General features: G+C 35.5%; 2 protein-coding genes across 4 annotated transcripts; one reads left to right on the forward strand and one right to left on the reverse strand.

Moving 5' to 3' along the window:
• Positions 1-1,394: 1,394 nt before the first annotated feature.
• On the forward strand, positions 1,395-4,592 carry LOC117162529 (uncharacterized). Of its 3 annotated transcripts, none has more exons than XM_033344400.2 (8): positions 1,395-1,944; positions 2,605-2,657; positions 2,810-2,891; positions 3,208-3,532; positions 3,600-3,694; positions 3,755-3,796; positions 3,987-4,049; positions 4,272-4,592. In XM_033344400.2, exons 1-7 carry the CDS (start codon positions 1,871-1,873, stop codon positions 4,027-4,029), a joined length of 714 nt encoding a protein of 237 aa, XP_033200291.1. In that variant the 5' UTR covers positions 1,395-1,870; the 3' UTR covers positions 4,030-4,049; positions 4,272-4,592. The 3 variants fall into 3 exon arrangements, 2 of the variants coding, with proteins under 2 accessions (XP_033200291.1, XP_033200285.1); XR_013059924.1 differs by having other exon boundaries at positions 1,396-1,944; positions 3,987-4,476; positions 4,552-4,592; XM_033344394.2 differs by having other exon boundaries at positions 1,396-1,944; positions 3,987-4,592.
• A 1,113-nt stretch (positions 4,593-5,705) lies between these two features.
• lgs (BCL9 domain-containing protein legless) lies at positions 5,706-11,350 on the reverse strand. The gene is made up of 7 exons (XM_033344213.2): positions 10,937-11,350; positions 10,598-10,836; positions 10,237-10,522; positions 9,772-10,130; positions 9,159-9,621; positions 8,723-8,930; positions 5,706-8,634 (listed from the first exon to the last, which is right to left on the reverse strand). Exons 1-7 carry the CDS (start codon positions 11,220-11,222, stop codon positions 6,786-6,788), a joined length of 3,690 nt encoding a protein of 1,229 aa, XP_033200104.1. The 5' UTR covers positions 11,223-11,350; the 3' UTR covers positions 5,706-6,785.
• Between the last annotated feature and the right edge of the window lie 125 nt (positions 11,351-11,475).

Here is an 11,475-nt window from a genome sequence, read left to right on the forward strand (position 1 = left end):
CAATAGATCGAAGCATTAACTGGAATAATATTTAATTTCTGACAAACTATGTTCGATAAGGGCAAAGATTTAGTATTTTAGAGATCGTTAAACAGATCGTTAACTAAACTAAACGGTTGATTAATTTCAATTGAACGTTTATTAAAGCCTTTGTATACTTAAGTTACAAAAGTCTTAAGATGTTACAATATATGTACTCCTTTTTCAGCGTTCTTTTATCGGGCTCTACATTTCATTTTCGTAGTATTAAATCTTTAGAGTTACTTGCAAGTACTGCTAAATGATACGATATTTAGTAAACTCGAACTTAATTAATCAGTATATAAATACTATAATAAATACAATGATGCGTAAATACTTTTTGTAACAATTCTACGTTACAATAAATTTGATTTTTAACAGTAAACAAATAAATAGAATGCATCTTTTAAAATGTTCACCAATAGCTCTTGTAAACTCAGAAACAAATAAATTTATATGTTACAATTAATTTTTTTTTACATTCTACGTTATTTAAATATACAAACAAACGTTGAACTTAAAAGACCAAACTGTGCCATTTAATAATCTACAGAAAACAGTATACCATTGAAGAGCTACAAATATTGTACTTCAGTACCTAATAACACAATATTTATTACAATTCTAATTAAAATATTAAAATATTTTTATAATTAAAAAAGTTCCTGTTTAATGTATTAAAATCATTACATTACCTCCAGCCTATCTAATTAAAAAATAAAATAAGTAGATACTTTTATTTCACTGCACTTGTTATTTTGAGGAAATGCTTATATATTTATATATTTATACATACATAAGAAGAATAGCAAATCATAGTGGTGTAAATTAGTATACTAATAATTTTTTAAAAATAGTGTCCTGCATTTATGGTCATAATATTTTTAAGCCATAAAAACATATTATAGCAGATAATAAAGTTATAACTTAATTAACTATAAAATGAAAGGGATGATACATTTAAGAACTAAAATATATTATTGAATTTATAAATTTTCGAAATCTTGGCTTGCACCATTATGATTTCAATCTGTCAAATATCTGAAAATTTCATGCATTTTAATTACTTTAATGATTATATACCATCTTAATGGTACAAGTTATATCTTTGTAAATTCAATTCAATATTATTAACGATACTAAATCCTTGCCTATGTTCACTATGGTAATATATAACTTTGTAATTAATGACGTGTATCGAATAATTTAATTTACATATGTATATGTAAAACATACATATGTATATAATCTTTTACTAATTACTTTTCGATTTATGTATTCGCTGCCCTTACTTTGCACTTATTAAGTTAATATACATACTATCCCTCCCAACCAACATGCCGCATACGCTATAACGAATATAACTTACATTTTTTTAAAATTCTGCTGTAACAGTTATCTCTAAAAGAAAATACAATTCATCAACCTTCACATTTATTATATTTTATTATTCCTATTGTGCATTTCATCAATTAAATAAAAAGTAACACGCGCGGTTAAAATTTGTGAAATCGCCACGTTACGGGCTTATCGCATCGTAAGAACTGTGATTGTGCCGTTAATGTTGCATTAGTGTGTTGCATACCATAGTTTCGGTGCGTTAATTTCTATATACGACACAATGCAATAGATAGTAGTGCGTAAAACGCATTCAGAGAAGTTGCACTTATCCGGAAAAAACTGGCGAAAGTTAAGCCTTTGTATTATTTCGATAATATTTGGACAATTACAAATACATATTTGTAAAGGTTAGATAGAATTCGGAAAGAACGAACTACACAGATCGCAAGGTTCAATGCAGCTCTGATAAAGTAGATCAGATTTACACGCAGAGAACCCAGAGACGAAAATGGATAATAGTAAAGTGGATGAAGAAAATCAACGTAATATTAATGATGGGGACTGGATTTGTCCCGATTCTCAGTACGTAGCTTTCCTAGAGGCAACGTTGCTGTTTGAAATCAGCTTTATGCTTTAATCGCGAATTTACAGTGGCCACAAAAAATATTTGCATATCACTGTATTTATCACATGTTAATTACTCATGTCCATGTACATTAAATTTCGTATCATTTAATAGTGCTTTCATGCGACCATAAAAATGTGGATATCATGAAAATGAAATGTAGAACCTGATGAAAATACTTTTTGTATCCACTGTAGTTTCAACTTCGTTCAATACATATTATTTATACTATCGCTGTGTCCCTTTACAATGTTTATTTCAATTGGTAACACTGATTCTGTAATAAATCATGTGATATGTAATAATGTTATCTGCTTGAGAAAAATGTTAATTATTAAATGAGTAATTTAGTATATTGTTTTTTATACTTAAAGTTAATTACACTATTATGTATACTATGCTGAAGTTTGTTCGTAGTAATTTATTGTACTAAAGAAATTTTGTATTCACTAGAGTAAGTAAAACAATGAGATGTTTAAGACTAACTTAACATAAGTCTTCTATATTTTAAAATATTAGTATGAACCTGTAAAATGTTGATATTTAAAGATATAAAATTGTCTATTTATACATACCTATTGTGTGAGATAGTGTCTTGATACTGTTTAATATTTCAGATGTGCCAATGTAAATTTTGCAAGAAGAAACTCTTGTAATCGATGTGGAAAAGGTATATAAAAGTCAATATGGTAATGTATAGTTTCTATATAATTTTCCTTATGATAATGTTTTGTTCCTTACAACTTTTTTAATGTGTTGCTTTATTAATATTACAATATATAATATTATATATAACAATTAACAAAAGATATTTTTATGCAGACAGAGGAGAGTGTCCTAAGAAAAAAAAATTGGGACAAGAAATTGGTAAAGCAGCTGCAGAGAAAAGTAGAGGATTATTCAGGTAAATAATAGGAACATATATAACAATATAACGCAGAAAGAAGTTATTCTCTATTATATGAAATAAGTTTAGAATAAATATTCTAAAAAGTACAACATTCAGGGACAACATCATAATATAATTTGATCAGATTTATTTAAATGATTGGTATTTTCATTTCAATAATATACAGAGTTGTACAATATATCGTATATCTTTCTTTAACTTTCAATATACTTAGATTTTTTGTAAAATATTTACACAATGAGTAAATACTATACATACATGAATAACAGAGCAAATAAATGATTGTATGTTATGATATCTTTATATTTAGTGCTGATGATTGGCAGTGCAGTAAGTGTGGAAACGTAAATTGGGCCCGGCGACAGCAGTGTAACATGTGTAATGCACCGAAATTCGGAGAGATTGAAGAACGTACAGGATATGGAGGAGGATATAATGATCGAGGAGTCGTTGAATATAAAGAAAGAAGAGATGATGATGACGAGTACGATGAGTTCGGGCGTCGTAAAAAGAAACGAAAGATTGAAAACCGCTCAGATGACGATTCCAAAGATTCTAGGTATAGCAGCCCGCCACGTAACAAGTCTAAGGACGAGGATGAAAGAGATGAAGTGGAGAATGAAGAAGATCAAAATGTAATGTAAATGTAATTGATGTTATTTTATCGATAATCAGAAATATCAAACACATTTGAAATTTCAGGATGAAGACGAAGAGGAAGAGGAAGATGATGAAGAAGATGGTGATTTATCGAAATACGATCTTAGTGAATGGGATGACTTTGCAATTAAGAAAAAGTAAATTTTCTCATGATTAACGTTTGTATAGTAGATGCAATACATGTTGTTAATTTTCAGTACAAATGGGAGCACTGCATCTTCAGAAGAACAACAATCAAGGTAATAATAACAATAAAAATGGAGGACCTATATAAGCAACTTTCTTTTACTTTCATTTAGCAATTTTCCTTTGTTATAAACAAGATCAATAATAATCTTATCATCATTAGAGAATTTGAGAAAATAATAATTATATCGATAAAAACAGGTAACAAACGTTTTATATATGGACGTAATATTTTTTTTACAGAGATAAAGATGACTGGCGCGATTCGGGGACATCCAGTCAATGAGAAGATGTGCAGAAGGAAAGGTTTGACTTGGGTTTCGGGTATAAAATTGATTGCGACAATGAATCGCGATATTAATGGATGAAATTGCTAAACGGCACATTTGTTTTAAACCTTTTAGAGATAGCATTATCGTATTCCTTATTAGTTAGATTCATAATAACATGGTTAAAAGGAAGATATAGATTTAACAAGCCTGATGGAGATCATAATACAATACTCGTTAAATAAATGATTTTTTACAGGTGAGAGGAAATCCCATGAGCGAAAAATTGCTCGAGTACTAAGAGATATAACACAACGCAACAAATTTAGTGATTTAGTAAGCACCTTTGGATAAAGTGATGGACGATATACAACTTATTGCAAAGGGAATCGATTAACAAATAAGCTTTACATTTCGTGACTGAACTCATAACTTCGTTTGACTCTATGGATGGAGAATAAAATGTAGGTTACTTATTTGCGCAATATTGACCTAAATATTGCATAGTAATGTGGAAATTCGTAAAATGCTTGACGCAGGTAGAATATTTCGCTAGTAAATGAAAACAAGAAAAAAAAAACAGAAAAACAGAATGACCTGTAATTCTGATATAATTTTATGGATGATGTGTTACACGACTCGTTGTAAAAGCTCTGAATTACGAACATAGATGAAATCTTATTTCTAACTCAAAATATAAAATCTTCGAGAAAGCTCTCTATCATGTCACACTTCTAAAAAAGTTTCTCTATGTACGTTATCACAAAATTCATGACATTCTCATAGTCACTTACTTCACTTTGATTCGCTTAAAATATTGCTCAAGCTGCTTCGAAAAAAATTTTTCTTTTATTTTATCTTTTATAATTTATCTGTTTGCCTCGCTCTTTCTCTCACGTTTTCGCTCACTTTTTCTTTTCTCCTTTTTTCATGCATAACATCTAATGATTAAATAAACATAATGTAGTATTAAAAAATCATTCCCTAATGAATATAGATACGTATTAATATCTTCAGAATGAAGAAAAAAAAAAAAGATACATTTTCTTGTTTTGACTATCACAGATCCGAGTAAGTTGGAAGCAGCCCGTTTTTTTCAATCGAAAAAATATGATATGAGGTATGTCATCATGACACCTGGAAACCTCTAAAAACCTGTGTTCGGTTCTCGATGGGCAGAAAAAAATACATATAGAGTAGGAGTGTGCGGATACCCGAAATTACGGATCTCGGAGCCTCAGGTCGGGTCAAGATCCCGAAAGTTTATCAGCGCAAACATATTCGAATACCCGTTATTTGAAACGTGGTTTACGATTACGTGGTACTCGATTCCGAATATAATTTTTCACATGTCATATTGTGCAATATATTCCTTGGTTTAAAATTCTTACATATGATTACAACTGCAAAAGTATAAGTTGAAAGTTTAAGTACAATGTAATAGAAAAATTATGTTCTGAATTGAGCGTCGGATCCCGAATCGAAAATCGGGTTCTGAAGTAACGGGTACCGAATTATGTTTATGTGTCGACAAACCGAGATCCCGACACAAACACGAAAAAGATTCCCGACCCGATTCTAGGCCGCAATTTTGAATACCCGCACAACCCTAATAATGTTATCAAAAAATCTTTGTGACGCCCATTTTCTCGAATAGCTACGAAACTCATTATCGATCAATTCTGATACTGACTTCTTGTAAATATCTTTATTTTTCATTTATAATAAAAATCATTCATCAACAACATAATTGTTCTTAGTCAATTATTCTTTTTTCTTATAATTATTACACTACGTAGGGTCATGATTATGCACAGTGTTGGTCACAAGGAGGAATCGGTGAAGGGAATAAAAGGGACGGGCGATACTGTTTTAAGGAGTATGTTGCAACAGGGATACATATCGTATATATGTACAATTATGAATTTGAGCTTGCTTGACTGCGTTTTTTTTAATTATTTAGTGATAAAAGGAAGGATGAATTGTTCACCGGCGTATCTTCATGTCGTTCCTTCGAATACTTCATTAATTCTCGCACAATTACTTTATCACGAGCAATTGTTCGAATAAAAAGGAAGAAGGGACGCATTCATATCCATCTTTGTTTTTATGTTCTTTCTTTCATTTCTCGTTCCTCCTGATCCACAAAATTCTCTAGCAACGATCACCGTATATTCCGATCGACGAAATAACGATTACTACGAAGAAAAATCAGATTTTACATTAGTATTTACATAAATCACGTAACGCCACGTGACATTCGTAATATTTCCAATTTACAGAGAGAGAGAGAGAGAAAGAGAGAATTCTGATACGAAAACGATATCCTCTAAGACGATGGAACAGATTTTGGAGTCGCGAGAGACATTAAAATGGCTTTTTAATGTCGTGATTTAAGAATAAAACGCTTATCGATATAATAACACATACATAAACAACACCGTAAATAAAGAATTGGACGAGAAATCTCGTTACCGCCAGTCACGATAAACCATCCCGCGAAAAATGGTGTTACTATTAATTATTCTCCATAATCACATCAACATTAGAACCTTAACAAATTCGACTTCTTTGTCCTTTACAAGATCGCGCGCAATAATTTTTATATAAAGTTTTACATTATCCGAAAAACTCGTGTTCGTTCGTTATGATCGGATTAATTGTCCTCGGATTAATAAACGCAATTGTCGAAAAGGACACAGAAAGGCCACCACAATCATAAATCATCGTCGTCGCGACGTCTATCTTCGATCAGACAGCTTACACGTTAGTTTTATTTCGGCATAAAGAACTGCTGATGCGAATGCGAGTTTGGCGGCGGATGTAAAGTAGGATGTGGTGGACCGCTACCCCTTGTCCCTGTAGCGTAAAGTTGTTGCTGGAAGTTATGGAATTGTTGAGCATAATTTGGATCCGACATGCTAGGTCCACTACCGACGAAAGGGCTGTTCTTGAAATTACTAGTAGCACCACCCATGCTCGGAGGTAATGGCTGTGTCGCATCCGGGGGAGGTCCTAATCCCATTGGGCTGCCTTTGCTGCCGGATACGTACATACCAGGATTCGGTTGACTGGGAACTTGTGATACCATGTCAGGTGGGAAGACTTTATCTGGATCCATTGAACCGCCTGGAAAGACGCCACCACCAACCATGTGTTGCATTCGCATTAAATTAGGCTGAGGTCTCATATTGCCGACAGGTCTCATCGAAGGATGTACACCAACTGATGTGTTCATTGATTGTCCGTCCATCCTTGGAGAGCCTCCCATGCCAGGAAGTCCACCGCTCATGGTTGATGGCATACCAGTATGCGGGCCCATACTGTTCGGTACACAACCGTTTGGGAAGTACTGAAGATTTACAGACGGTGTGCCCATCTTTGATTCTAAATTAGACAAGGGATTCGTGAATCGTTGAAGGAAGTCCAAACTCGGTGGTCCTCTTGGCGTATGACCGACGTTGGGCCTTGCTGGTAGATATTGTATCGTGTTTGGAGCACTAGGTTTTACTTGAACATTCGCTCCGTTATAAGGACTAGGGCCAGTCACATGACCTGTCATTAATCTTGGCGGCGGTGCATGAGGATCGCCACCAGGATATGCTCCTGTCGCATTACCTGAATGGCTACTCATCATACCATGGCCCATGATAGGATGACCCATTTTACTAGGTACACCGGGACTTCCTGTGTGTGAAGTCGTCGGGCTATAACTCGTTGGTGGTCCTGCCAAACTCATACACATTCCTCCTACTTCGCCCTGTTCACTGGTCGGACCACCCATATGACAACTTCCATTCATTTCGCCACCCATTTGCATCATGTGCATACTGTGCGGATTCCCGAACTGCATCATCCCGGTGTTCCCGGAATGAATAGGTCCTTCGTTACCTAATGAATTGCTAGCTGCCGTATTAGTAAGTTGTTGACTCATCTGAGCTAAGGAAGTTATGGGATCAAAGTGATTTGTACTCATTGCGGTTAAACTGCCGAGTCGCCCTCCGATATTGTTGGGATTAAGAGGCACATTGTCTGAAGGTTGACTCACGTTCACAGATGGTCTACCGCAAGGGAAGGAGGCGCTTGGACCTCCCAGAGAAGGTACCACCGTTGCGTTTCCAGAATTACTTGGATTTGTAAGACTTGGATTTGTAGACTGTTGTTGTTGTTGTTGTTGTGGAGGAGGTTGTTGTGGTTGTTGTTGCGATTGTTGCTGTGGTTGCTGTTGCTGTTGCTGCTGTTGGGGCTGAGTTTGTTGTTGCTGAGTATCTTTCGTTGATGGCGGAGATGTGTCGGGTTTCGTAGTAGGTGACGCTGGTACTGTTCTTGGAGGACCCATACTATCTGGTATATTCGTGTTATGCGGTGCTGGACTACTCTGTGCACTTGCACTAGACTTATTTCCGGGTTTTCCAGGATCAACTGGAGTATGCGGAGCACCATTGCCTGGTGTGTGCGGAGTATGAGGAGTATGTGGACTGTGTAAAGAGCCTGTAAACCCACGATTCATGCTATCCATTTGAACTGGACTTGCACCTTCCGATCTAGCAGGAAACTGATTGCTGTTGTCCAAAGTTCCTGGCAGAATTCTGTTTGGTATCTCTGTATTGCTGGCCGTATTCCTGAAGACATAGAATAAGATAAAATTATAAACCTACGTTAGAAAGGGAATTATACATCTGTAAGGTATTGTTATACAAGTATACTTACGTAGATAAATTGCCATCCTTTAGACTCGTATTTGGCTGTTTCTGTATAGTCAGTTCCTGTCCCTCGAAGGTATTAAGATACTGAATTTGCTGAGGGCTTGGAACCGGCATCAGATTCGCTTCCTTAACACCTGCTGCGTTCACTGCCCCAGTGTGTTGCTGCTTTTGCTGGGCTAAGGATTGCAGCGTGCGGCAAAACATACCATCCACTATGTTGTAACATATAACACGATCAATTCACCGCGTAATGTTTTTAAGTAGTGAACTTTTAAAATATTTTACGTAATAATTATAATAATCGTGGTTACTTAGTTGTTGCATTAAGATCCTTCGAATGCGATTCAATGTCAAATATTATTTAACATATCAAACAATATTTTAAGAGATAATATGATCGACTATTACAATAAAGTAATTATTCCATTATTTGGTCTTACCATTTGGAGGCTGACTGGTGGAGAAATCTAGAGATGAATCTTTTTGAGCAGTTGTTCCACTAGGACTAAGCGTTGAGATGTGCGAATGAGAAACAGGCGTTCCCGGATTACTATGATTAAGTCTCGTTGTTGATACAGCCGTTGCATTTCCAACTGTCGGATTCGGAGAGTCTTGACTCGTCGGACTTTGTCCTGGTAGATGGTTGGTTCTCTGATTACCGATTTGAAATTGTCTATTGCAGTCTGCGGGTGAATTTAGAGCTGAACTTGCGCGAGGTGACGGTAGGGATAAATTGCTGGTTGGATTATTAGGTGAAGAAGGGTTTGGGCTTTGTATCGCAATTGGCACACTCGCAGATCGCGTTGTTTGATGATACGGCGGTGGTGGCCCTTGACTACGCGGGACCCCAACCATATTAGCACCTCGCAATGAGACTCCAGTTCCAGGACTTCCAACACTGGCCTACAATATGAATAAATATTATATTAAAACGTTATACTAACATTTTTTAAGTATACTTTTTGTTTCAATAAATAATGATAGTTACCCAATAGTCATTAATCTTTAATTATTTTTCAAATACAATCTTTAATCTTTTATATTATATTTTACCTTATTTTTTCCATCAAGAAACTGATGTTGCAATTTATGCCAATCCATAGTTGGAGGACATTGAGTTGGTACAACTGAAGGAACGTTCGTTGGAGGACACGTCGATACCGCTGTTCCTTGCGTCGTGTCTAGAGTATTAGCGGTTTCTTCCTTGTGCTCAGGAAATAACATCATTTGCATTTTCCTAATGGTTGCTAATTGAACTTCTCGATGTTGCCTTTGTTGCGGAGTTAAATTTTCGTCTGGAACTTTGACACCTTGCAGTGATGGCTGTAAACTGCCTGGGCCTGGGCTGGTTGTACCTCCTAATAAATTGGGACTATGGCCCATCGTAGTACTATTAGGAGGTTGTGGATTTGCTGTAATAAAAGGTATGCTTCTAATGGCATAAAGTGTACACAAAAAGGTACCCGTAAAAAAATTGGAAACATATTTGACTACAATGCAAATATAACTACATATTACCTGAGTTACCAGGTGAATTTGGTACAAGACAAGGCACATCTATATTTGCATCGTCCAATGATGGTTCAGAATTACCAAGGGTATTTCCACCATTTAAGTTCCTAAGGTTAGGTTGTTCATTCCAGAATGGAGGAGCATTAGGATCAAGAGCCGGTAGATCAGGAGGTTGCTCATTTTGGAAAGTATTGTTTGTACCTCCTTGATGACCTTTTTGTTTCATCATTGCAAGGTTGTTTAACCATTGTGCAGGATTTTGACGAAATTGGTTTACTTTATTTGGATGTTTCTAAGGTGATAATAACATCATGTTAGTAAATATAAAAATAATGTAGATTTTTCTTTAGGAAACTTTACTACATACCTCTAGATACTTCTTAGTGCCAGGTTGTGCACAATGATAAGCAATAATTGATGGATATTGTCCTTGCATCACTGCATCTGCACCTTTATTTGCTAATGTTGTAGAAAATACAAAAATTTGACTTTGCTGTTGCATATACTGAGCTTCACCGCTTCCTGTGCTAGTTCCCATCTGTTTTCCAAGAACATTACTAACTAATGGTTGAATACCATCTGCAGTAATCACATTACCACTACAATCTACAACAATGAATAAAACAAATAAAATAATTGCACACAATAATTAAACATCAAGAATATAAATAATTAACAAAGACATAAGAATTAAATTTAGTCCTACCAGGTATATCATCTGTGGGATTGTTATGATCACCTTCTTGCTTCACTGAGTTTAGAATTGGTTGATTTGCACTATTATTTTGATTCTCTCCGGACAATGCACCTTCCCCATTGGAAGGATCCAAACAAGGATCCCTAGAGCACTCTGTAGTGTCTTCTCCTGTTGTATCATCATTGTTACCTCCGGTGCCTTCTTCTTTGATTTTAACTGGGTCTGCGTCAGGTTCCTCTTTGACAACAGTGGTTGGTACGCAACTTGGTTCGCTGGGCTTCTTTTCTGTTTTCATGTTTGAAGCTATACTGGATGAATTATCCTGTCAGACCTCGGTCAGGTGAGTAAAGATCAAACACATGGCCACTATCGTCCGCAATGTGCGGAGTAACAACGCATTCGAAACCAGTGGTAGAGGTTAACAAGGAAAAATATCGTTGACCGGTACCCGTGCCGAACGTGTCCTTAAAAAACGGTGTGCAACAGCACTCCCGAGGAAGGCATGTCTCTGTGGATCTCTATTAATTTTCCCGATGATAATACTTCTG

The sequence above is a fragment of the Bombus vancouverensis genome, chromosome 13, assembly GCF_051014615.1.
Source record: "Bombus vancouverensis nearcticus chromosome 13, iyBomVanc1_principal, whole genome shotgun sequence".
NCBI lineage: Eukaryota > Metazoa > Arthropoda > Insecta > Hymenoptera > Apidae > Bombus > Bombus vancouverensis.

Coding starts and splice junctions, on each gene's coding strand:
- LOC117162529 (XM_033344400.2), top strand. CDS start 1,871: ATGGATAATAGTAAAGTGGATGAAGAAAATCAACGTAATATTAATGAT. Junction 3,533..3,599: donor AGAATGAAGAAGATCAAAAT/GTAATGTAAATG, acceptor TTGAAATTTCAG/GATGAAGACGAAGAGGAAGA. Junction 3,695..3,754: donor GACTTTGCAATTAAGAAAAA/GTAAATTTTCTC, acceptor GTTAATTTTCAG/TACAAATGGGAGCACTGCAT.
- lgs (XM_033344213.2), bottom strand. CDS start 11,222: ATGAAAACAGAAAAGAAGCCCAGCGAACCAAGTTGCGTACCAACCACT. Junction 10,523..10,597: donor GCACTAAGAAGTATCTAGAG/GTATGTAGTAAA, acceptor TTATCACCTTAG/AAACATCCAAATAAAGTAAA. Junction 8,931..9,158: donor CACCAGTCAGCCTCCAAATG/GTAAGACCAAAT, acceptor GTTACAACATAG/TGGATGGTATGTTTTGCCGC.